The sequence below is a fragment of the Athene noctua genome, chromosome 12, assembly GCF_965140245.1.
Source record: "Athene noctua chromosome 12, bAthNoc1.hap1.1, whole genome shotgun sequence".
Lineage (NCBI taxonomy): Eukaryota > Metazoa > Chordata > Aves > Strigiformes > Strigidae > Athene > Athene noctua.
This window is the reverse complement of record NC_134048.1, coordinates 18323491-18346039: the sequence shown is the minus strand read 5'-3', so window position 1 is coordinate 18346039 and position 22549 is coordinate 18323491. Positions and strand designations below refer to the sequence as shown.

Below are 22549 nucleotides of genomic sequence, written 5' to 3'. Positions count from 1 at the left end.
TCAAAGTCTTGTTAATCCTCCTCCCAACATTACTAAAGTCCAACATCATCATCATCCCCCCCCCTACAAATGACCACGAGCCACTGGCACTTTGCAGCTGATGGACGAGCTCAACCCATCTCAGGAGAGATGCGGCATGGGCGGGTGAAAAAAGGCAAGTTCCACTTTGCAAATTGAAGGATAGTTTATTGATTAGCAGCAATAAGCGCTGGGACATTGTATTTCCGCACCTCCCTGTACGATCGACCATCGCACTCGTCATTCCACTTAAGTTACCACCAGACTCTGAACAGTCAAAATCCTGGAACAGAGGGAATCTGTTTAATCAATAACATATGAAGCTTTTGGCACAGCTAAGTGTATGAAAGTATTTTACAACAGTAAAATAAAGTATTGCTGTGTTATAAATCAGAGAACACATATGGAAAAGTTAGAGTGATGTACTAAGTCAGAAGGATATCAAGGAAATCACAGAAGTTCTGGCTGACGTCCCTGGCTCCACTGATGTTAATAGCTGAGAACTTCAATGCAAGTCAGGTTTGACTTCTTTTTCCAAAAGAGTAACTCATTTGCAATGCATGTGACTGTATTAGAGTGAAAGGATATTTAGAGTGTTCCCTGCACTCCACTGTCTATGTAAATTGTACATCTTGTCTACCTACAGATCCGCAGCAGCAAACAGATTACAATTTCCCTATTGCACCAGTGCCCGATCGGATGCACGACCGTGCTGGTGGGTAGAAGCAGATTTTTAAATCACCACACAGTGATTATGGGATGAGCTGATCTGAATTGCATTTTGGTTTAGTAGTCTTCAATAATTTGCAGAATGCTTAAAATAAAATGCATACCAAACCTTTTAAAAATTACTCAGTATTAGTATTTGAAATATTTATCCCCCAGGGTGCAGGCTTGTAACATGAGCACTTAATGGGGTACATTTTCTTCTCTCCAGAGAAAAAACAAGACATTGCCATTAAATAGCACACTTAGACCAACTATAAGTGTTGATGCTATCTGAGGCTCTTGTTTCATTTTATATACTAAGATAATTCCTGGGAAGACAAACATACTGCTAAGGGAGTAGGAAGACCCACTTCTCCCTTTTCTCATTCAGCAGCCAAGAAAACATGAAAAAGGGATATCAAATAATGGTGACACCCCCTCCTACAAAACCACACCACCCTGTTTTAGAGTGCAAAAACCCCCTTATTGCTTCCCCTTGCAGAAAATACATCACTGGAAGTACAAACAAGATGGAGTTCCCAACTTGCCAGCAACAGCAACCTGCAGTAATTTAACTTTTCCCTATTTGAAAACGTAGGGACTAACCCAGAGCTAGGAGGCCTTGGTTCTATACCCCGCTACAGTTCAGCTGCAGAGCTGCCTGCCAGCCCCATGCCAGCAGCAGCAACGTTATTCCAGCAGATCGGCTCTGCTGCGAGGCAACACAGATGCTGGTGGTGGCACAGCACAAGGTGGGGGTTGCAGGACATTTCAAGGGTAGAAAATAAACAGCTGGGGGAGGAGGAGATGCTGACTACATGGGTATCCTACCGCTAAGACCTTTGGTTGCTTATTAAATGATGCCTGAAAGCTTCTCAGCAAGCTGCTGCTCCGAAATGTTACAGGCAGCTCCCACTCCCCCGGTGCGGGGCTCCGGGTAGGGTGTCACAAGTGGCTTTTGGCAATCTCAAGCCAAAATGAGCAGGGTGCTCCCTGTGCTGTGCCTCTTCAGATGGCACCAACACCCGTGCAGCCCTGTGGTCCACCGTATCCATGGGCTGACCTGGCTGGAGAATTAAGCATCCTCACCGAGGGTTTAATTTTCAACCAGATCATCCCACCGACCAAGTCAGCTGTGCAAAGGAAGCACATGGGAACTAGGATGTCCTTCTGGACAACAGCCCAAATGGAGAGCAGTTTAAACAGTTTGTGAAACAACATCCCTCGAGGTTTTGCTTTCTTGCAATGTCAGGTTAACCTAATAGCTTAAAGGCAACGCACTGAGCCTTACAGTATGCTGCTTACCACCTCCAAAAACTGGTATGCTCCCTGTAGCCTGGGACCACAAGACCATGGTATCTATGCTTAATTTCACAACTATCACTACAGTGCTGTTTAGCCCTGGCAGAGGACACCTCACGCTCCCTGTTAGCGGAGACACACAGTTCACACTTCTCATTTCCTTCCAACGTGTCTATTTAAATACATTTGGGTTTTCAGTATTTCACACACCGTTACCTTTACCAGTGGCATATATAAGGTAACACTAATTGCTATGTGGGCTGCTGTGGCTCCAGACTTTCCACCCAAAGGGATTCAATTTGTCGTGTTTAAGTGCTGCAAGAATGCAGGATGGACGGGCTGTCTGCTGAAAGGAGAAGAGCCTCCATCTCCTGTGGGAATCCACGAGCTGCACCCAGCAAACAGTGTTAGAGCCCATGGAGGGAATTTTCCACAACTGAACAGCTGTGTCTTATGCAGCCCAGAGAGCACCAGCACAGGAGCATGTGCAATGCTGAATTGGGCTGTCCAGAGAGCAAAGTGCTGCGGCATCCAGCCACGGCTCCCCCAGCAGCGCCCTGCCGTCCCCATCCGCTCCTTGGGGTAAAATCAATCAATCAATCAGTCAGTCAATCGATCAATCAATCAGTCAGTTTTATACTGGGTCAGGAGGATTTGCTGAGATGCTCAAACATTTTTAAACTCGGGAAGGCGTGAGGGGAAGACAAGAGAGAGCACCGAGCTCTGGAGGGGTCAGGGCTGCGCGACAAAGGCACAGGAGGGAGAGGGCTTCTGCACAAGCCAAACCCCAAGCACAGCTGAGCAAAGCCACAGCTTGTGCTGAAGGAGTTAAACTGCAAAAAATCACTGCAAACTACACCAGTGGGAGTGACAGAGTGCAGGGCCTGACCCCGGCTGTCCCAGGGGTGCCAGGAGGTCAAAACCCAGGGAAAATCCCACTGCAGGAGAGCCAGGCTCAGCACAGCACAGGGAAAACAAGCAGTGTGACCCAATCCAGTGGAAACTGCCCTTAAAACTCACAGCACAAGTATTTAAAGCTCAGTTCAAGCCCCTGTTCCTTCTCTACAAAGAGGTTTACTGTTGGACTGCAGTGCCTGGGGAGGCCGTTTCTGTACTCGGGTGCTTTAGGTACTCCAATGCATCCGAACACCACCAGCCACCCAGGCTGCTCAGCACCTGTTCGAGTACTAAAAGCTGTCATTTGAGCACATGAAGAAATGTTTAGCGATCCGTTCATCCTTTGGAGTGCCTTTATGAGATGTCCGTAAAGCAAATCACCCTGGGTGAGTCTCCTGTTAATAACTTACCCTCACACCGAGCTTCCCAGAGCTTCTGTGCATAGATCAGCTTTGTTACCCAGGATCACTGCTGTGTGTTGCTGCAAAAACTCTAATCCAATTTTCTTCTTCTTTAGGGATAAAACATCAAAAGAGGGTAGTCAGTTTGTCAGACACGGTAGCAATGTGGAAGAAGTAGAGGCAGAGCTGTGTCATCATCTCCAGCAAACCCGTGTCTGAAGAAGAGCCATGCAGATGGGTGAGCTCCAACGCTGTCATGGGCTGGGAGGTTCAAAATAAACAGCCCATTTTGGGGAACGCATTACTTAGTTTTATGACCATGGCCATTTCCAAAGCATGGTGAGATCAGGGGCATTTTGAGAGTCTTTTAAATCGTACATTGGAAGAAATATCTTAAGTTTTCCATAACAAACCAGAGGCAGGCCCCTGCCAGTGCAAAGATACCAAAGAGATCCTGGATGCTGTCAGTGCAGGGCGAGCATGTATTAGACCTACACTGGTGCAGGCCAAAACTGCCCCAAGCAGAGCTGCACCACCTCCCCAGCACGGTGGGCTTTCCCTGGGTGCATATCCTTGGGCATCACCCACTTCAAAAACCAAAGTGGGGTCAGAATGCCACAGAGTGCTGCTGCAGCATCGCTGTGCCCCAGTGACATCCCCTCTTGAGACCAAAACGCACCCTCTGCCAAACCACCTCCAGCACCCCTGCAGCTCTGGCACTGCTCATTTGCAACCCAGCCAGTGCATGCTGACTGTAGCTAATTCCCTGTATACATTTTCCCAAGGACAAGCCTGGCAGCTCTGTATGTGTGTGGCATATCAGATTTCAGGGGATGGCATTTCTACACCCCTTCCCCAGCACAGATTTGGAAGGTGTCAGGCAGGCAGCCACGCAAGCACCCAGGAACGGGCAGGATGCAAGTGCTAAACCAGCCTCGCACACCTGCAAAGACAAATAAATTTTTTACTTTAACATCAGACAGTAGACTATAAAATGAAGCTATAAGAGCATATCACGGCACATGAAGGGAAATTCATTCTGCTGCTAATGCCCATAACTTCCCTACTGAGAGTAATGGATATCAACAGGAGAACAGACATCTGAGAGTGCTAAAACGTGCACTGTTTTTTTTCTACGCTTGTGCTGGGCACACTACTCGAAACACAGAATCACTGAGTTCTTCTTCCTTCCCAACCCTCAAGCTGACGTAAAATGCCCACATTTTAATAGTAAGTGTGATTAACTGTTAGCATAAATTACCAAGGTTATAATGAATTCTCAGAAAAAACCCTCCACTGGTTCTTTGGAGCTATGATCCAGTTATACCCAAAGTTATATTTCAGTTTAAATAAAAAGCAACTCCTGTGATGGGTATCAGATAAGAAGTCAGTCTAAAATGATGCTGGAGGTCCTTCCCATCTTTGAAATACATAAACATACACCTTATTTATGATCAGCATACTACAGGCACTGGCTGATCCTCCAGAGCTGAAGAGTAAGAGCCAGATGATCTTCCAGAAGCAAAGGGAGAGGAGAAGCCAGTGAAGTTTCCCAGCCAGGGCAACAATTTATGGATAGAAGCATTTTCTAACTTTGATTTCTTCAGCGAGGAGAGTGTACGCACACGTCTTGCTGCTCAAAGGACATCTTGTGCGTATGAGTAAATTTGTCCAAATCGTTTTGGCTCTGGCCGCAGTAGTATGCTTAGTACACTATTTCCAGATGTGCTTTGTATCCCTGTCAGTCCGGCTGCTGCCTCAAGCCAAGAGAGTTATATAAGCTGCAAAGCTTAATTGGATTATTTAGCCCAAATCGTTGGCCGAGAAGCAGCGGGGCCGGGGAATCGGCCGGGCAGCCTGGAGAGGACCTGCACCACCACCGACTTGCGGGGGAAAGGGAGGAAACATGAGCCAGCAAATAAATTAAAGAGTTCATAAAACACGACTGGCCTCCCCATCTCCCTCTAATGTTTTCTCACGCCTCCTGTCCATTTTACAGAGGATGTATTAGCTGGTATTTTACTAGAAGAATGTTTTCCTATTTTAACATCAATTAAAAAGAGAATGCAACAAGCATTTGGAAGACCTGAGCATTTCCTCTCCCCACTAACAAGTATTTCCGACCATGCAGCTCTACAACATGGAATAATACATCCAGCAAGTTCCTTTTCCCACAATAATATTTTTTTCCCAAACTTTGGCTGTTGCAGCATCTTATTTTCCATTTAAGGACATAATCCTGCCTGTGGGATAACCCACCCCAGTGGATCTTCACAGATGTCATTATTAAGGCAAAGTCCTAAAAAAGAGAAGTGTTGCAACTATTCTTGGGAAGAAACCAGGAAAGAGAGAAGCTGAAGAGCTTCCAAATGCTGTAGGTATCAAAGTATGCCGGAATGATTTAGTTCCTTTTATTTTTAATAAAACTGAATAGTTAAGTCAGAAGTTAACACAAGTATATAAACTCACACTAAACTTTGAGCAGGTTGCCTGCTCCATTGCTTAAACTAAGCATGCTTGAGAGCTACTTAAACCCTTGCCATGAGGCACTGGATGGACTTTGTATGGCTTCACTACAAACACAAAAAAAAGCAGCCTGGCATTCTTCTCTGCCACTGCTGACAACATTCCCACTACTCTCCACCAGGCAAAGTGCCATGGATAAATTCAACAGATTAAAACAACCAGAACAGTACAACAGGCAGGGATGTGCTCAGTTCTGCTGGAAACGGCTACACAAACACTGCAAATCACATGGAACGCTCCGAGAGAGAAGATGCCTCTCACCCACCCCAGCTCTGGTCCCCAAAGCATCATGCACACAGCAAAGCCCCAAAATCCAGGGCTGCAAAGCTCCACCGCCCGCATCCGTGCTGCGATTCATTATGAATATTCCCATGAATGAGGAGCTTCGATTACCATCCTGTACAGAGTAATAGTAAACAGCAGTGGTGACCAAAAAGCTATTTACAGAAAGGCTCTCTGCTACGATCCCATGATTACTAGTTATGGAAATTTTTCAGAAAAGGAAATCAAAGCGAGATTTCCACAGGGCACAGTGAGCCATGCAATTTGTGCTGTGCTTGGACTTTGTAAATCAAAATCGAAGCGATGTTTACAGCCCTCTAGTTGTTCCTTAAACTTTATTTTTCTTTACTGCATGCATTTTATGCCCTCAGTGAGCTGCAATGTAAAGCTCTCTGTGACTGATGGAAAGCAGAAAGTTGGCACAGCCTGATTGTGCAAAGCAGTCTCACCCCCACGTTATCTGCATTGAGAGCATCCACAAATTTGTGTAATACCCAGCATTATAGAAATGGATTTCCAACCAGAAGAGCAGTTGGCAGGATTAAACAAGTAGAAAAGCACATGCACATAAAAAAATCAAGAGGTCTGTACATGAGCTAATGGAGCAAGCAGAAAATAACTAGGCATGCTCCCTGGGCTCGGGGACCGCTTCCTTTACGACAGACAGTAATGTCTCATTACAGGAGAAACAAATACAATAAAGATGAATATTCCATCTTCCTCTGGCTACGTTTTAAGTGTTAAGCCAATACAAATTCTCAGGTTATATTTCATAAAAATAGCTACTCAAAAAAACCTGCTGGCAGTGCAAAGCAAATTTCATTTGAAAGATAAATCCTACGTTCTTCATAGGCAGATGTGAAAATATATCTGACTTTATTATAACAACCCCTCCTAGGACCAAAAGAAGCCACACAGTAAATCTACACACAAAAAAAAAGTTGTTCCTTGCGCCCTTCTTCCCCTATATTGCTTAACCCAATACAGACAAAATTACCAGCAAATCAGCAGTTACTGCATCTTATAAATAGATGCTACACACCCAGCACGGTGATGCTCTGCAAAGTCAATATGGAATCAACCCAGCACTTGGGATCATCAGGAAAACACTTGGACGGTGAAACTACATGGATGCTGCAATTACTGTCATCACAAAATGACCATTCAGTTCCACTTCTCCCCCGAGAGAAGACCGTACCAACCCGCCGCTAACAAACGCAGCCTTGTCGGGGCGTCTGGGCACGAAGGCGCCTGACACCAGCCAGCGGCTGCCAGGAGAAGATTGCTGGCAGTTTAAGGGCGTGTTTAATGCTGAGCTCCACCAGGACACCGCAGCATCGCCATTTCTAGCTGATAAAAGCACAAGCTCAATTTACCTCCACAGTTTTGTGAAAACTCCTAGAAGCCGACATGTGAAATGGTCTGAAAGCTGACCTTTGGTGCAGGATTATAAATCTGGATCACCATTGTCTTCCCTCCCACAGCAAAAACAGGGGGGAAGAGCCAGGACATCACACTGAAGGGTGACCACCCACTTCTTACCAGGATGGGGCAGGGAGCAAAGGAAGAAGCATCTTTTTACAATTAATAACTTCGGATTTAATAAAAAAAAAAAAGTATGAAGCAGCCAATCATTTTTATCCCACTAACTGAGGGGAACCTGAAAGAAACCTGGTGTGCTTGGCAAAACTTTCCTGCTGCCTCAACCAAGGCAGGAAGAAGCTCAGCGACAACCTGAGGTGCAAGAGAGCCGCGCAAGGGCAGCAGCTCCTGAGATTTGTAGCTTTGGCCAAACCCTGACTGCAAACTCTAGAAATCCTGCTGGCCAGAAGTCCCTTGGATTCAAGCACTGGAGGCAAATCTGCACCGAGAAGCAGCTCTATCTATGGATCGTAGCTTGAAAGAAGATCTTAGACTTTTGGGATTATTTTTTTAAAAGTTTTTTACCCTATATTTATTCCATCTATAATCTCCCCTTGCCTTGCGTCACCATTTCGAATTATTTATCATCAGGTATCACATTCATTTGCATTCTTTATGAGGTGCAAAACAAATGATTAGTTGTTACATATTAGACTTTCCCAGACCATCTGTACCAGACTGCAGCAGTTTTGTTTTGGTTTTCCTCTAATACTTGGGGGGGGGGGGGGGAAATCCAAGGGGAGAGAATATTGGATTTGCTGGAAACACCGAGTAAAATAGTCTGCATGCTTGCTGATAGCAAAGCCTTATTACTCTGTTATAGCTGTGCGCCACAAGGAACACGCAGACTATCATCTTTGGCGTAATTTAACTGGTGATACAAATTGCAAGCAGTATTATTTCAAAGACCTTTATTTATTGATTAGAAACAAAGTCCTTATCCTCTTCCTGCTCCCTCCTTGAGTCGTGCTGATTGCACACAATAGAGAGCTATCACTTAAAGAGCCAATTAAGCCAACTTCTGAAAGGTAATTGAATAGCTGAAATTCTCAGTGCAATATTGTACTGCATTATCTTGATTGCAATGAAGAAAAAAAAAAGCAGTCAGAGCAACAAAAATTAAGAGAATGAGGCATTGGCCATAGGTAGGAACACTGAAACGGATGGTCCTATTACCAGGAAAAAAAACAAAACAAAAAAAAGACGATTATTTTCTCTCTGTGGTTACTTCTAAACCTTGCTAGAGGTGTAAGAAGGGAAAAAAAACCCAACTCGGTCTTGTTTATTTTCAGGACTTGGTAGGACTTTATGCCGGACTGGCTGAGCTGCTGATCAACCACAGAGAACGGTGTTGGCCATGGCCACCCCAGCACACCCCACCCCAGGGGAGAACCCAACATCTGGGTGTCCTGTACTCAACCAAAAGCTTTGATTAAAGCATTTCTTGTGGTTGGGTCCTTATGAAAATAATGCTTTCTGTAGGGATTCATCCATGCCTGACGGAGGAATTCATACTATCCACCAACAGAGCCACCTTCTCTCTTCTGCCCTCCTGACTACCTTCAAAAGAACCTGGGGGATCTTAGATCACCCGTGGGATTTCCATACCATAGCCCAGCTGGGCTAAAGTGGGATAAGTAGTTTGAAACCTGTTGGGAAGGAGGACGTAGCTTCAATCCCTTAGAAAAACCAAGCTTAAACAGAAAAAAAGGGAGGTAGGAGAGAATGGTGGTAAGTCTGTCAATACTCAGAAGTTATATAAAAAAATCACTCATTTAAATGCAGAAAAAAACCCACATCACAAACAGAGCAGAATCCTCATGAACTTGAACACACCAGCTGTACGTGGTCAAAATTCACCATGAGTTTTTAAGGAACTATACTCAAAGTCTCAGTACTCGGGCTATAAAGCATTTACACAGGCACATAAAAAGGAAGCTTTTTCCAAAGTAGGAAAACAGGCGCCACAAAACATAAAAATCTCCCTCTTTCTTCTGCGCTGACAGCAGACTCTGGTGTGACCCACAACCCCTGTCCCCCTGCCCCTTCATCCACCCGGGTTTCCACAGCAGCAGAACCAATCCACCCGCCCAACCTCTGAGCAAATTAACGGCCAACTGCTGCTTTCCTGGAGCTGCTTTGGCACCATCTGCCTCCTCACACATGTATTTTGTCTAGCACTGGCGTCTTGCTATAGAACATTGAGCTGAGCAGGGGGAGATGCTGCAGCGTGGATGTTTTCTCCAGCTGTCCTCGCAGCAGCAACCGCAGCGCTCGAGGTCCCTGCCCTGAGCCCCGCAGACTTTCCAGCCCAGTACAAGTGTAGACGTCCTGGAACGACCCAATAAACACCATTCCTCTGCTAGCAAACATGTCAGCAAGGGCAATGCAAACCCATCCTTCTGCAGACATGGCTTCCATGTTTGAGGGGCTGCAGGAGGGATGGTCAGAGGGAGGTTTCAAAGGGATTTCCCACCTGTGAAATGGGCTGAATGGTTCCCAGCCAACTTTGTAGAGAGCTTTGCTTTTCATCAGTCCAATTCCATGTCGAGGAGCCTGGTGCCACCACCCTCACCCTGCTGCTCTGGGGCCTCAGGAGCTGTCAGTCTGAACCAAAATGTTCATTCATCCATCGGGAATTTGGTGCTACCATGTAACTAACCTCTGAAATACATATGGTACCAACATTTGCCACTGTGCACCAGAAATATGGCATTACCACACACCACCGGCTCCTGCTCAAACTTCTGCCTTATTCATTTTTGTCAGTCACTCCTCAGTTTATTTTGTAATTATCTCTGCAATTCCCGCTGAAAGTCAGGACACAATTTAAAGAACTTGAACAACCTTTTTCAAACTTGAATGGTCTTTACCCAGAAGAAGCCAGAAGGAAGCCTAGGCACTCAAATACACCTCAAGACTCCCAGTCCTCAGACAATACTCCATAAAATGGGAGCTTTAGTTTTTCTTAATTCAGCAGACTGAAAACTCATCAAATACAGCAAAGCACCAGCCTCTCCCTGGCCAGTCTATACTTGAGACTTATTCTATCTTTTCAAAAGCTCTTTTTGCTTCCACAATCAAAAAAAATGTAAGGACTGAATCTAGAACAGCTCTAAAAATTGTTCATACTTTCCCTGAGATCTTATATCAACTCATTCAATGAAGGAGCCAAGAGGAGAACAAATATTTCACAGAGCAACCACTGCACATTGTGAATACAATTACATCCTCATATCAATTACTAGTACACTCCAGAAACACAGTTTGTAGAAGGCAAATAAATAAATGTAAGCTTGAAATAAGAAATTATTTGACATTCTAGCAAGCCGCTTCACCTTATAATCATTATTTCCTGAGACACATTGTGCTGGTTCATATTCCAATAACACATTCGTGTAACCGCACAGGTACAAGGGAAGCGTACAAATCATGTCTCACAAAACAACTGTTGGCAAAGAGCAGGATTTGTATATTCATTGCTCACCACTGAACAGTTACATACATTTTAATTCTGACCTCAAACACAATTTGGACCACGGCAGATGTTTCCTACAGCACAGGCTTCCTTTGGATGAGAGTTAATTCAGTTTGAACATGGCAGCAACGAAGAAAGGGATTTAAACATTTTCTGCTTGTTCTCCAAGCTTAATAGCGCAGAGGTAAAAATGAGGAGTACTAAATTGAACAGCTAAGCTTGCCTGTCCCAGCCTCGGCTCTGAATTCAGACTGCCTGCGCTTCACCCAGGACTCCCCTCCCTGTGACACCAGCCTGTGTCAAAACCAAATTAAATTATTCTAACGAGGTTCTTCCGAATGCACACTGATGTAACCAAGAGGAGAATATGCTTCTTGTTTTAGACTGGTTAAGTTTCACCAAAAAAAGGGGGCATGGTCGTCTGCAAAACTTTTCCTCCTCTCCCCTTGTTGCCCTCAGCAGCTTCCTCCCGTTTCTCTACATTAATAAGCAGATCATTATTTCACCAGCTGCAATCAAAACCTTCCATAACAGAAGATCCAATTGCAATTTTACATTCGCATAGTTGCTCATACTGAAGAGCCCTGAAATGCTCTTAACGAGTTGTATGCACAGGGATTGCCTCTTCACCTATCAGCAGAATGGGCTGGGGAAGCGACAGCTGCTGAAATAGCGCACATACAGCGGAGTAGTGTAAGCGGAAAAGAAATACTATAAATAATTGAAATCACAGCAAGAAACGTAGGCAGAGCAGAGGGAAAGAGGGCAACTGAGAGGAAGCTAGCAGCAGGAGAAGAGATAAGGACTTCTAGAAGCCGAACTAAATATGAGCGCGCACACAAATAAATCCACACCTTCTCACCTATGCCTTACGTCACACACCACCAGACAAAATAAGTTCTTGACTTTTTCTGCAGTGTTTGGCAACCCAAATTTTACCCACTCATGAGCTTTCTTGTCTACATCTTCCCCCTTTCCTCCTCTCCACCAAATCCGTAAATCTGATGCAAACGACACCCATGCTTGTCCCTGGCACTGCAGCAATGCCGCTCACTAAATGATGCTGATGAGTAGATGTGGATTTTAAATGGACAATTCTACCGTCTGCCACCTACAGAGACCCACTTCTGGCCCAGCCTGTCATGTGGAAGCTATGCGGAAGGCTTCCACGTGCACCCAGCACATTCAGGGCACACCAGAGAGGATCCTGCTCTCAGCTGGGGCTTCTGAGCACCATGGGGTCACCATCAGGGGTAGCTGCAGAAACGGCCGCCTTTGGTTTGCAGGCTTTAAGAATATTTGACCAGCACTCTGGAACAACAGATGAGCAACTTGAACGATGCACACACAGAGAGCTCTGCAGACATCCAGAAAAAAGCCACCAGTTTCTCTCTGAGTACAAGTCACACAAGCAGGAGGTAGTTTATTGTGCCCTACGGAGGTAATACTTGGCACAACAGCTCCAGGTACCACTTCATCACCGCACAGTGTTGAGGAAAGGAGACTTCAACTAGCAACTCAGCTAACCAGACACCTTTAATGAGGAGCAAGTAATGAGATTTCTTAGCAAGCAGTTCATTCAAAGGGCATGCAGTGATATCAAGAACCAAGTAAAAATCCCCATTAAGATCTTTGTGGAAGTCAAGAGCATGTAGGAGGGCTGGTGTTCTCAGAGATAAAATGGATATCTTGCCTTACACAGTAATCGATCAATTTTTAGGTGTCAAATGCCAGATCTCACCAGAATCCTCTTGCAGAATGTCAGCAATTTTAGGGCAAAAGCCCGCACCAGGCACCACTGTTAAATTTCAGCTATGCTCCTTGAGCCACAGGGCTAGTAACTGTGAGCAGATGGCAAAGAAACCTTGGTACTGACTCTTCTATGTGAGCAATTCAGTTTAAGAGCTGCTGTTCAAGAAGCATGTCACCAAGATGGAAGGTGACCACATTTCTTAAATGTAATTCATTTCCTAAAAGAGCCTTCCAGAGGCAGCAAGGATCCCACATACCCTCTTTACACACAGCCCTACTAGGCAAGTGCCTTCTCTGGATGTGCCTAATTGCATATCAGACCCTCCTGCAGGCTACCTGTCCCAAATCCAAGCCTGGTATCGAAAGGCTGTGCTTCATATGCCTCTGAGGTCATCTTCCAGTTGGGACAGGCAAGTGACAGCTCATGGTGGTGTGAATGGTGAACCTGGTGTCAAGAGCAACTTCCAGTCCACAGCAACACCAGACATACCAGCTCCTTGGATTTCAGCACGAGATCAGCCTTTGTAACCTCCCTGTGCCACATGAAGGGTTGGAAATGCAAGCCCACCTTGGACAGGACAGCATTTCTTGTTTGACTTCTCATTCAAAGCAAGGAAGCCCTTCTGTACTTCCAAAATACATCTGAACCTTAACTATACTGCCATGCCAGCAAGAAAAGATGGGAACCTTGTTGATTCAAGAGGGTCTACCACTAAGAAACTACATTTGGGCACTCTCCACGTGGTGAATGATGGAGTCTTTCCCCAGCGAGACAGCCATGCACCTCATCTGTCCTCCAGTGTGTAAAGGGATGATGCTGACTGCCCATCCACCTCTTCCAGCTGGAGGATGGCTCGGGGCAGCCGTCTCAGCTGAAGTCCCCAGACCTGGCTCCCACTGTCTGATGTACAGCCTGGCTCCCCGAAGGATGCGGCAGGCAGCTCAGGCATGCCTCGGTTGGCTTAGCGTGAGGCTGGAGAGAAACGACTCTCTGACAGCTGGCAAATGCAGCTGCCTGCAGCTGATGGGGGATAACGAAGAATCAGCCACTTCTTAGAAGTGCATTTCTGTTGCCCATACCTCCAAACAGCAGATTTCCTCTGACCACAGGGTTGTAGAGAACAGAGATCCCGTAACACAGATCTTTGAATGCTGTTAACTGATCCGACCCCATCCAAATGTCATGGTTGCTGTCAATACAAAACTGTTCCTTTCTCTTCCTGCCATCCTCCACTTCATCCACGGGGCATCCATTAGGTTCAAACACAAAGGCAGCAAAGAGCGTACAACAAGAGCCTCATTAACTGACTGTACAACTGGGTTTGTTTTGGAGCACAATGCCGTCCTCCGCACTGCAAGGCAGAGCTCTTGCTGAGGGAAAAAAATGGATCAAATTAAAAAATATCTTGCATACCTTAATACTGCAAACAGCGCTTCCGTCAGACTTAAAACAACAGCACTGCCAGCTGCAAAACGGAAAAAAACCCCAGGAAGTCTCCCAAAACAGCAGACCAAATGAAAAAAGGATGAAGGAGGTTTCAAACCCGCCCTGGAGAGAATGTGTGTCGTAGCTTTAACCTGCTGCAGAGAGGAGGAAAAAAAGGAAACAGGATAGCACAGACCAGAAATCAGATTTATTAAGACCAACCAGGTAGATAAAAGATAGATGAACACCAAGCAATGATGGCTATTCTGGAATCAGCTAACTTCTGAAAATGTCTAGTCAGCTTTAGCATTTCGTACACATGAAATTAGTGTCCACACAAGAGTACTCTCCTGAAAGGACAGGATTTAATGCAGCCGAGATAATTATCTAGATCCTTCTTTATCCCATTAGTGGTTTTCATTCGCATCCTGGAACACCATAAGCGGATTGTTCAAGAATTATTTGCCATCCGCTGTTTCAATCCCGACTGGAATTATCTTTATACCTTAGTATGAAGAAAAGAGATTACATCCCTGCCAGGGCTTGCTGCAATGCCCTCTTTTCTGAGGTTCCTTTTATGATTTTCATTCTTTAAAGGCGATGAAAAGAATCAGAGAACAATTGTCATGGACGTGATTTTGCCCTCTCCTCCTCTTCCTTCCCCATGTGTATGTGTTTGGGAGGAGGAGGAGGAGGAGGAGATGCTCTTCCCACCGCATCCCCTGCAGGAGATGCACCAGTGCACCTGCACAGAGATGAAGCTCAACGAGACTTAGTCATCAAATTACCCAGGACAGGATCCAGAAATGCTCCCAGCTTCCTTTTGCGCCACGCTCCACTAATAAAAGAACAAGGACAAAACTGTTAAAACCAATTAAACAAATCGTTTGATGCAAGAGAAAGAAGTGGGATTCGCTGTGCTAGAGATCCCAGGGGCGTATGCTAAATGTCGTGTTTCGTGCTCTCTAGTAATATATGGCACTATGCAAGCTCCGACGGAGATAAAGCCAACATCAGTCAAACAGCCAACACAATCCCTTGCTTCAAGGCCTAAAACAACAAGAAGACAAAATTCCCCTCCCAGCCACTCTAACCGCTTGCCAGGTTTTGTATTAATGAAAGAATTACATCTCCTTCCAGGTATGGTGAGGACACAGCTCATCTCCCCATGGGCATCTCCGAGTCTGCCCAGCAGCGAGTAAAGATGCCTGGACGACACAAAAACTCTCTCTCCTCCTTTCAGAAACATAAGGAGGTAGGTATTCAGACCTGACAGGAATAGGAATGAGTGTATTTTTAAAAAAAGCATGCTTTACTGCTGTGTAATGAGATCTGTAGGAGAGTTATCTTTATAAACAAGTTATTAAAAGGGGGAGGAGGGACACAATAATAGCAGGTGCCAATTACTCAGCTCCCAGCAGAGACTTTCCAATTTCTCACCTTCCCCCAAAGCAAGATGTGCCGCTGTACGGCAGCACACTTACTTGCAAGTGTAAGACCCTCTCAGAGCATTGCTTCTCTCCCACAAAGCAAAGCTGCATTGCTGCTGTGCCGCCACTGGAGAGGGGCAGCCCGCCTCCCCTCCAACCCTGCACTAGAGTTGAGACCAAGATAGCATGAAATTAATTTGGAAAGAGTGAAACAGCAGAAAGTAAATAAAATTATCTTTCTATTTGACTCCAGAATCTGGCCACTTCTCCCACCAACAGCAACAGCAAATTTATGAGCTAATTGTGACAGCCAGGTTTGTGTCTCTGCAAATATCTGCTCAGTTTCAGGAACAAAATGCCAGTAACGATTTTGTTATTTTAAGACGGCGGCATAGTTTCAGACAGTAAATGTCCACATTGCAACTGCAGCCATCGGAGAGGTCCCACCCTTTGAGGCAAATACACCAAGGTAATGATTAATATTACAAAAGTAATCCAAGCCTTTAAAATCACTATTTGCAAAATCAACAAATAATTACCAAGGCCTTCAGCAATCAATACCCAAGATAAGTAGACAAATAAATCACAAAGGAAACAGAAGAAAGTAGTTAATATTTGCCAAACAAGCCAAATACACTTTCACATGGTAACCAAATACTTCCAGTAAATAGATATTTCAGCTCACTGGAGAGGCACTTTCAGAAAGTAATAAATTAATCTAATAAAACAGACAGACAGGGTGGAACCAGACATTAATGAAACACAAACTGATCTATATGGAGCCAACCCACAATCCATGCCCTAATTATGCTCATCCACCATTCTGGGTACTTACCTCCCCCACCCAGGTCAGCTCCTTAGCTCAGACAAAATACACATTTCATGCAGATTCACTGGCACAAGACAGCAGAGAATTTGACCCACCGAATGACAAAGTTTGTGCTCAGCTAGAATTTGCATTTCCAATTTTTTTTTCTAAACACCTCTCGCTGCTCGAAGTTGGCAAATTAATCTGCTTTTAAACACGCCTGTAATTTAGTTTAAGCTCCATCTATGAGGCGCGGGATGAGCATCCCCACGGCACGGCCCCGCTCTGGAACTGGCAGGGTTCGTCCTGGGGTCTGTGTCCTGCCTCGCCATCTCTGCTGGGACCCAGCACGTGGTTCATCGGTCCCTGACACGCGGTGCAAGGACCAGCACAACCTCCTCCCTGGGCAGCTCAGCCTCTATGCAAACTCATTGCTTGGAGTTAACAAAGCCACGTTACTAGGTAAGCATCTGGTAAAGTTCCTCATCTGGTGGGTTACTTGAACTGGACAAGATTTAGAGAGGGAGAGAGGTGTGGGAAGATGTCCATCCTGGTCATTTTCTACAACATCAAAGGAAGGGAGGAAACCGAGGGAAATGGAAGACAAAGAGAAAAGATATCAAAGCCAGCTCCAGAGAGCGCACAATGAGACATGGCACAAAAAAGGAATAGTTAAAACACGAAAGGCAAGATCAAACAAAAGCAAAAGATCACAGTCTGGGCACAGAGAGGAGGGAGGGGAGACTGCCATACCGCTTTTGCCAGCACTAACTGAATAATTAATTTGACAGGTACTTGTCTATGGCAGTCGTGAGTCTCAGAGAGTCCAACACCGTCCAGGTCCATCCATCCACCGGGCAACCCATGAAGTCAAATATTGTTCTTGTTTTTCACATCCAGCATGGGGACACCGCACAGAAGTCCCGCTCCCCTAACTGCCCGTCTTTTGAGGCAGAATACAGCAATTTAGTCCTCACTCAGAAAACTTCTCCTGTGTTGGTACTGGCAGGGTTAGTGCTGCTACCACGTTTTCAATAGAACAGGCTATACAAACATGCAGTGCTATTACATGTATCTTAAGTAGCTCATATCTCAGTATTGGAAGTGTTTCTTTGATTATTTACAAGGGCTTTTGAAGGCTACACAACTTTTTTGGTACCACAGGCCTCCTATCTAAGCCATGAAACTCCTCGGAGCAGTGACAATACATAGAGGATTTATTGCTGCCCATGTACATGCACTGAGTGACAAAAAAGGGTCTTCCAGGTTAAACCTTATTTCCAGAATGTTCTTGTCATCACAGGGAGAGAAGAAACACCTATGTTCTTTAAGACAGTCTTGAAAATGTGATTAGGATGGTCTAAAAACTCACTGGGGAATAGGTGTGGACCAGGTAGCAGCACTGTCACAAGCCAACACTGTGCTGTTCCCCCAGCTGTCCTAAACCACCAGTGTGACAATGGTATTTACAAGTAAAGGGACACTGCAACTCAACAAAACTCGTAATGAAAATAAAAGACAGGTAGAGATTAATTTTTGCACATAACCTTCTTTAAAGCCTAACTATTTGCATTTTAATACTACTGCTGTCCACTTTAATACAAGCAGAAATGAAAACACCTTGCATAAACTAGGGCCTAGTCACTTCAAAATACAGATTAACCTTTTGGTAAGTATTTATCCTGTACGTAGCACAAGAGGACAGGAATATTTAAATATTAGGGGAGTCACGCCAAGGCAGGGGCAGGCAGGAGTGACGATGGAGTTACAGAGCTGTCTCTGTGCATCAGAGACGTGTCCATGCTAATGCACGGATCCTGGAGACTCAAATGTGACTTGACACCGGGACAGAAACAGAAGAAGCAGCAGCCAGTGCCACAATTAACACTGAAAGAGATGATTTAAACCAGAAATCTGCCCCTCCCAGATTTTCTTGCTTTGCAAGAGAAGCCTGATGTGAGCTCAAAAACAAACCCAAGGACATCGCTGAATAAAAAGCCCCCCACACTTCAATTCAAATAAAAAAGGCAGAAAAAATGCATTTCTCTCCAAAGACAACAACCCTCTCCCTGAATCAGGAAGCTGTTAAGCAGATGCTTGATCAGCACTCCCCGAAAAGCCTCTCCTCCTAACAGCATTAACCTGCCAGCCCCCGCTGAAGCCCTTTGTTTATTTTAATAGTTTCCATAATCCTTTAATTTGACCAGTGACTTCTGCTGCCACGGCAGCCCTCTTCACCCACCAAGCCCGGCTGATCTCTTGGGCTTTGTCTCGTGAAAAACAAACCGTCAACACTGGAATTGGCACGATAATGATATGGAAAATCCTCATGTGAAACACAAAAGCTTTGTCTCCAAATACTTTTAGGCAGGTGGCTCAGCCCCACCTCTGCAAAGGTTTCCTGCAAAGAGCCGGGTGGCTGTGGATGCCCGTGCGAAGCCAGGCACCCCAAGGATAGGTATTTGTGTTTATTTATACCATGAACTGAGAAACTGGTACTTTGGGAAGTGGTTTGGGTTTTGTGAACAGGGAGAACTGCAGATAAGCCAAGCCTACCTGCAGTAGCCTGCTAGCAGCCTTGCCCAATGTGTCACTAAAGCAATTTCTCCATCACTTAGCAAGCTTCAAAGCTTTCTGGAGATGACTGGCAGCTTCACTTAAACTAGCCAGCTACAGATGTGTTTTACATTAAACACTAAGTGAATAATCAATGAACATTCAGGATATAAGCACAAATCAATGATTTGTTTTGGATGAATCAAAGGGAATCACAAATTAGAAACAGTTTTGTTCTGTAACAGAAGTAAACCAAGATAAGTACTTGATGTATTTGGGTCTGTGCGTGTTAACCTCCTCTGCCTGCTCCTCTCCTACGCACTGACACAGACCCTGCTGTCACGGAAGCGTGACTGTGTCGTCCAAACCCGTGACAAGAGGTATCACCATCCCCAGAGAGCAGATGGGAACTGAGGCATGAAACCAGCCGACTGACTTTCCCAGGACTGGGTGGGATACCTCATGGCAGGGACCTGAAACTAAGTCTCCACTTCCAGTAACTTCAGTTCCATCACGCACCTGCAACTCTTATCGCTGGAGCAGCAATGGGACATGGACAAGTTTACATGCAGTCCAAGTCAAGAGCCCAGCCTAAAGACCTAACAAAACCAGCAAAGAAATAAAAACAGAAATACAGGCGACTCCAGACAACCCAAGATTTATTTTGATAAATGCATATCAACAGATTGTATGGTATCCCTCGCACCTGGGATGAGTTTGGTCAAATCATATGCCGGACAACTTTACAAATGCAGCTGCGTTCCAGCCACCAATTCCACACATTTGCTGAGCACCACAGAAGCCAAGTAAAGCCTCTCAGAAATGCTCCTGCACATCTTTTTATTCACCATGCCATGTAATGATAGACTGCTAAACACGAGGGTTCCTCAACCAGGCCCCTGCCTGCACCTCCTCAGCCATCAGAAGCACACGCTGGGTCTGCTGCTGGCACCTCTCCTCTTGGTAAATGCTTCCAAGGGTTGCAGTGAAATAAGCCCAGCTCAGACCAGAGCTTTCACTCACACTCATCCGGCTGCAGCCTGTGCCCAAGACCTCAAAGGAACTACAAAAACCTGAAGTCAAACTGGTACAGGTAACAGAAATGAAAAAGCAGTGGGAAACCCCACATGCCTCAAGATACAGCTTGTATTTAGCAGTATCACAAGCTTTGACTCTGCCGCTTCTAGAGCGGATTAGCGTTCACGGCTTTTATGCATTATATAAGAAGACTTTGTAAACATGCTCAGAGGAACAGCCCTCCGGGACAAAGTCTGCTTCCCACAAAGGACACCCCGAGCGAGCGGGGCATCCCGCCGTGTGCGGCACCGAACAAGCAATATTTCTTTACGGACATGCTGTGGGCCCTGTTGCAACAGGCACCGGAGCAACATCCATGCTGCAGCTGGTGCCCCACAATCACCCACACCCCAGCATCCCGCTCCCCACGTCACACGCCAAAGAGAGAGACCCCGTGCTCAGCCCTGCACCGAGATACCCACCCAGGATGCGGGTGGTGAGCCCTTCGAGGAGCTGCGCACACCTATTCTGAAGGGTTTTCAAAACACCCATGGGAGGAACAGTTCCCAGAGCACCCAAAATACTGCACAATCAAAACTCATCTTAGGGATGCGAAGCATCTATTCAAAGAGCAACCCCACTCTGCAGGCACATCTACAGGTTTGGAGGTGCCTGCAGTTGTGGTTTTGCAATGGAAACCTGGAGCTGGCTGGTACTGGGTAACTATAAATTATTAAAATTTGAAATTTTAATTGGAAAAAAACCTGCTGGGGGAAGCCTGCACAGGCAGCGTGGGTAGAGAGTCCACCCTGAGCTATGCAGCCATACCCTGGAGGTGGAATCCCAACCTCAAAACACAGCACTTCCAAGGGGCAGCATGTCAGGAGTCTCCTAAAAGGTTCACACAATGTTTAGAATTTCCTATTCAATTAAAAAAACCCATACAACCAAAACCCTTAAAAACTGAAGTATTTACGGCTCTGGAATAAGCTGCCAGGGGCAAAGAGATGAGCTGGACAGAGAGTGCGTGGCTGGTCGGTCAGTCAAGGTAAGAACAAACGTTATGGATGAGAACTGGAGTTTTCATCGTTGAAAGAAAAAAAATCACAACAATTTAACTGCAGGTAGGTTAAATTTGTTCACCTTTGTCCCATCTGCACCTGTGACTTATCTAAAATAATGAAAACTTCTTAGTTTTACTGAGTCCTCAGTAAAACACCCCCTGTAACCCCCAAGCCAGGCACACTAACGCCCGAGCCTGCCTGTGCCTTCCCGAAGGCTCGATCCTCTGACTGCAGGTCACCCTCCACGGTTAAACCCTGCAGTCCACCTGGTGACAACAGGTTACAGAAGAGTTTCTTCCAAGGCAGCTGTTGTTTTTTGCAAGTTTAACCATACTTAAACCTAAAATCAGCAAAGAGAGAACATTAAAATTTGGCCAAGACACCCACCACCATGATTCACAGCACATGGTCCATCTCCAAACCACCCCACGATGCTGGACATTGGCTGCCTGGGTGACTGGTTGTGCTATTTGAGGCTGCCCTTCTCTTCCTACTCCTGCAGACTATTTCAAACCTTGTTTATAATTGGAAAGAGACAGCATCTGTTTTTGCAGATCATGAGGTCAAAACTTCACTAATAACCACAGCACAGCAAAGCACCATCAGCGGGTAAACAAACCCTGGATCGGTCACAGAAAAGCAGCTCTAGAGCTGTTTTGACCTGGTTTATTTTCTTCCAACTAATTGTTTTGTCCTCCCAACACAGAGTGGGAAGACAAGCAGGCTCTGCGATGCTTTACATGTCTTTTAATATGATTTTATTCCCCATCAAAGGCAATGCAGATACCTTGCCAGCCTTCCCGAGAACACAACAACATGAGCAGCTCAGTATCACTGGGAATTGTCTCCAGTCACTCAGGGAGGATGGCTGATGTTACAGAGGACTGGCAAACGTGAAGCCTGACTTTGAAAAATAAGGGGATGGGGATAAGGAGGATGCAGGAAATTACAGAATAATCACCTTAACTTCAGTTGAAGGCTTAGAAGACAAGGAGAACTTGAGCGAGAGCTAACCTCTGTTTATCAGGAACAAAGCACATCAAATCTATCATATTTCTTTCTGCAACAGGGTGCCAGGACTTGTAGGAAAGGGAGAAGAAACAAAGATTTCAGAGACCTCTGACAGTGTCTCACGGAACAAGCCCCTGACAGAACTAGGGACACAAGGGCTGGACTGAGCCATCACAGCTGCGGAGAGCACCGGTGACCTGGTTGTTGGTCTCTGAGCACAGACTGGGAGGACCTTACCAAAGCAGGTTCCAGGAGAACCCATCCCAGATCTGATATCGTGTGGTGTTTTGATCCACAGCTCGGCCAGTGGCAGAGAAAACATGCTGATTGGCTCTGAAGGCTACACCAAGCTGAGCAGGACTGCAAGCAGGCAGGAGGACAAGATCAGAATTCAAAACAATCCTGACACTTTAGAAGAAGCAGTCTGAAAAAAAAAAAAAAGGATGCAGTT

At 45.5% G+C, this 22549-nt stretch overlaps 1 protein-coding gene across 2 annotated transcripts in view; it reads right to left on the bottom strand.

Moving 5' to 3' along the window:
* The window catches only part of MGAT4B (alpha-1,3-mannosyl-glycoprotein 4-beta-N-acetylglucosaminyltransferase B), a 51496-nt gene that overhangs the window by 25983 nt on the left and 2964 nt on the right, over positions 1-22549 (bottom strand). The window contains exon 1 of one of the 2 annotated variants that reach the window (XM_074915898.1): positions 22336-22435. The exons of the other annotated variant lie outside the window; for it this stretch is intronic. Coding sequence (XP_074771999.1) covers positions 22336-22420 — 85 coding nt within the window. The 5' untranslated portion in view covers positions 22421-22435. Of the gene's footprint in view, positions 1-22335; positions 22436-22549 lie in introns of those variants that run through there. 2 annotated transcript variants of the gene reach the window in all.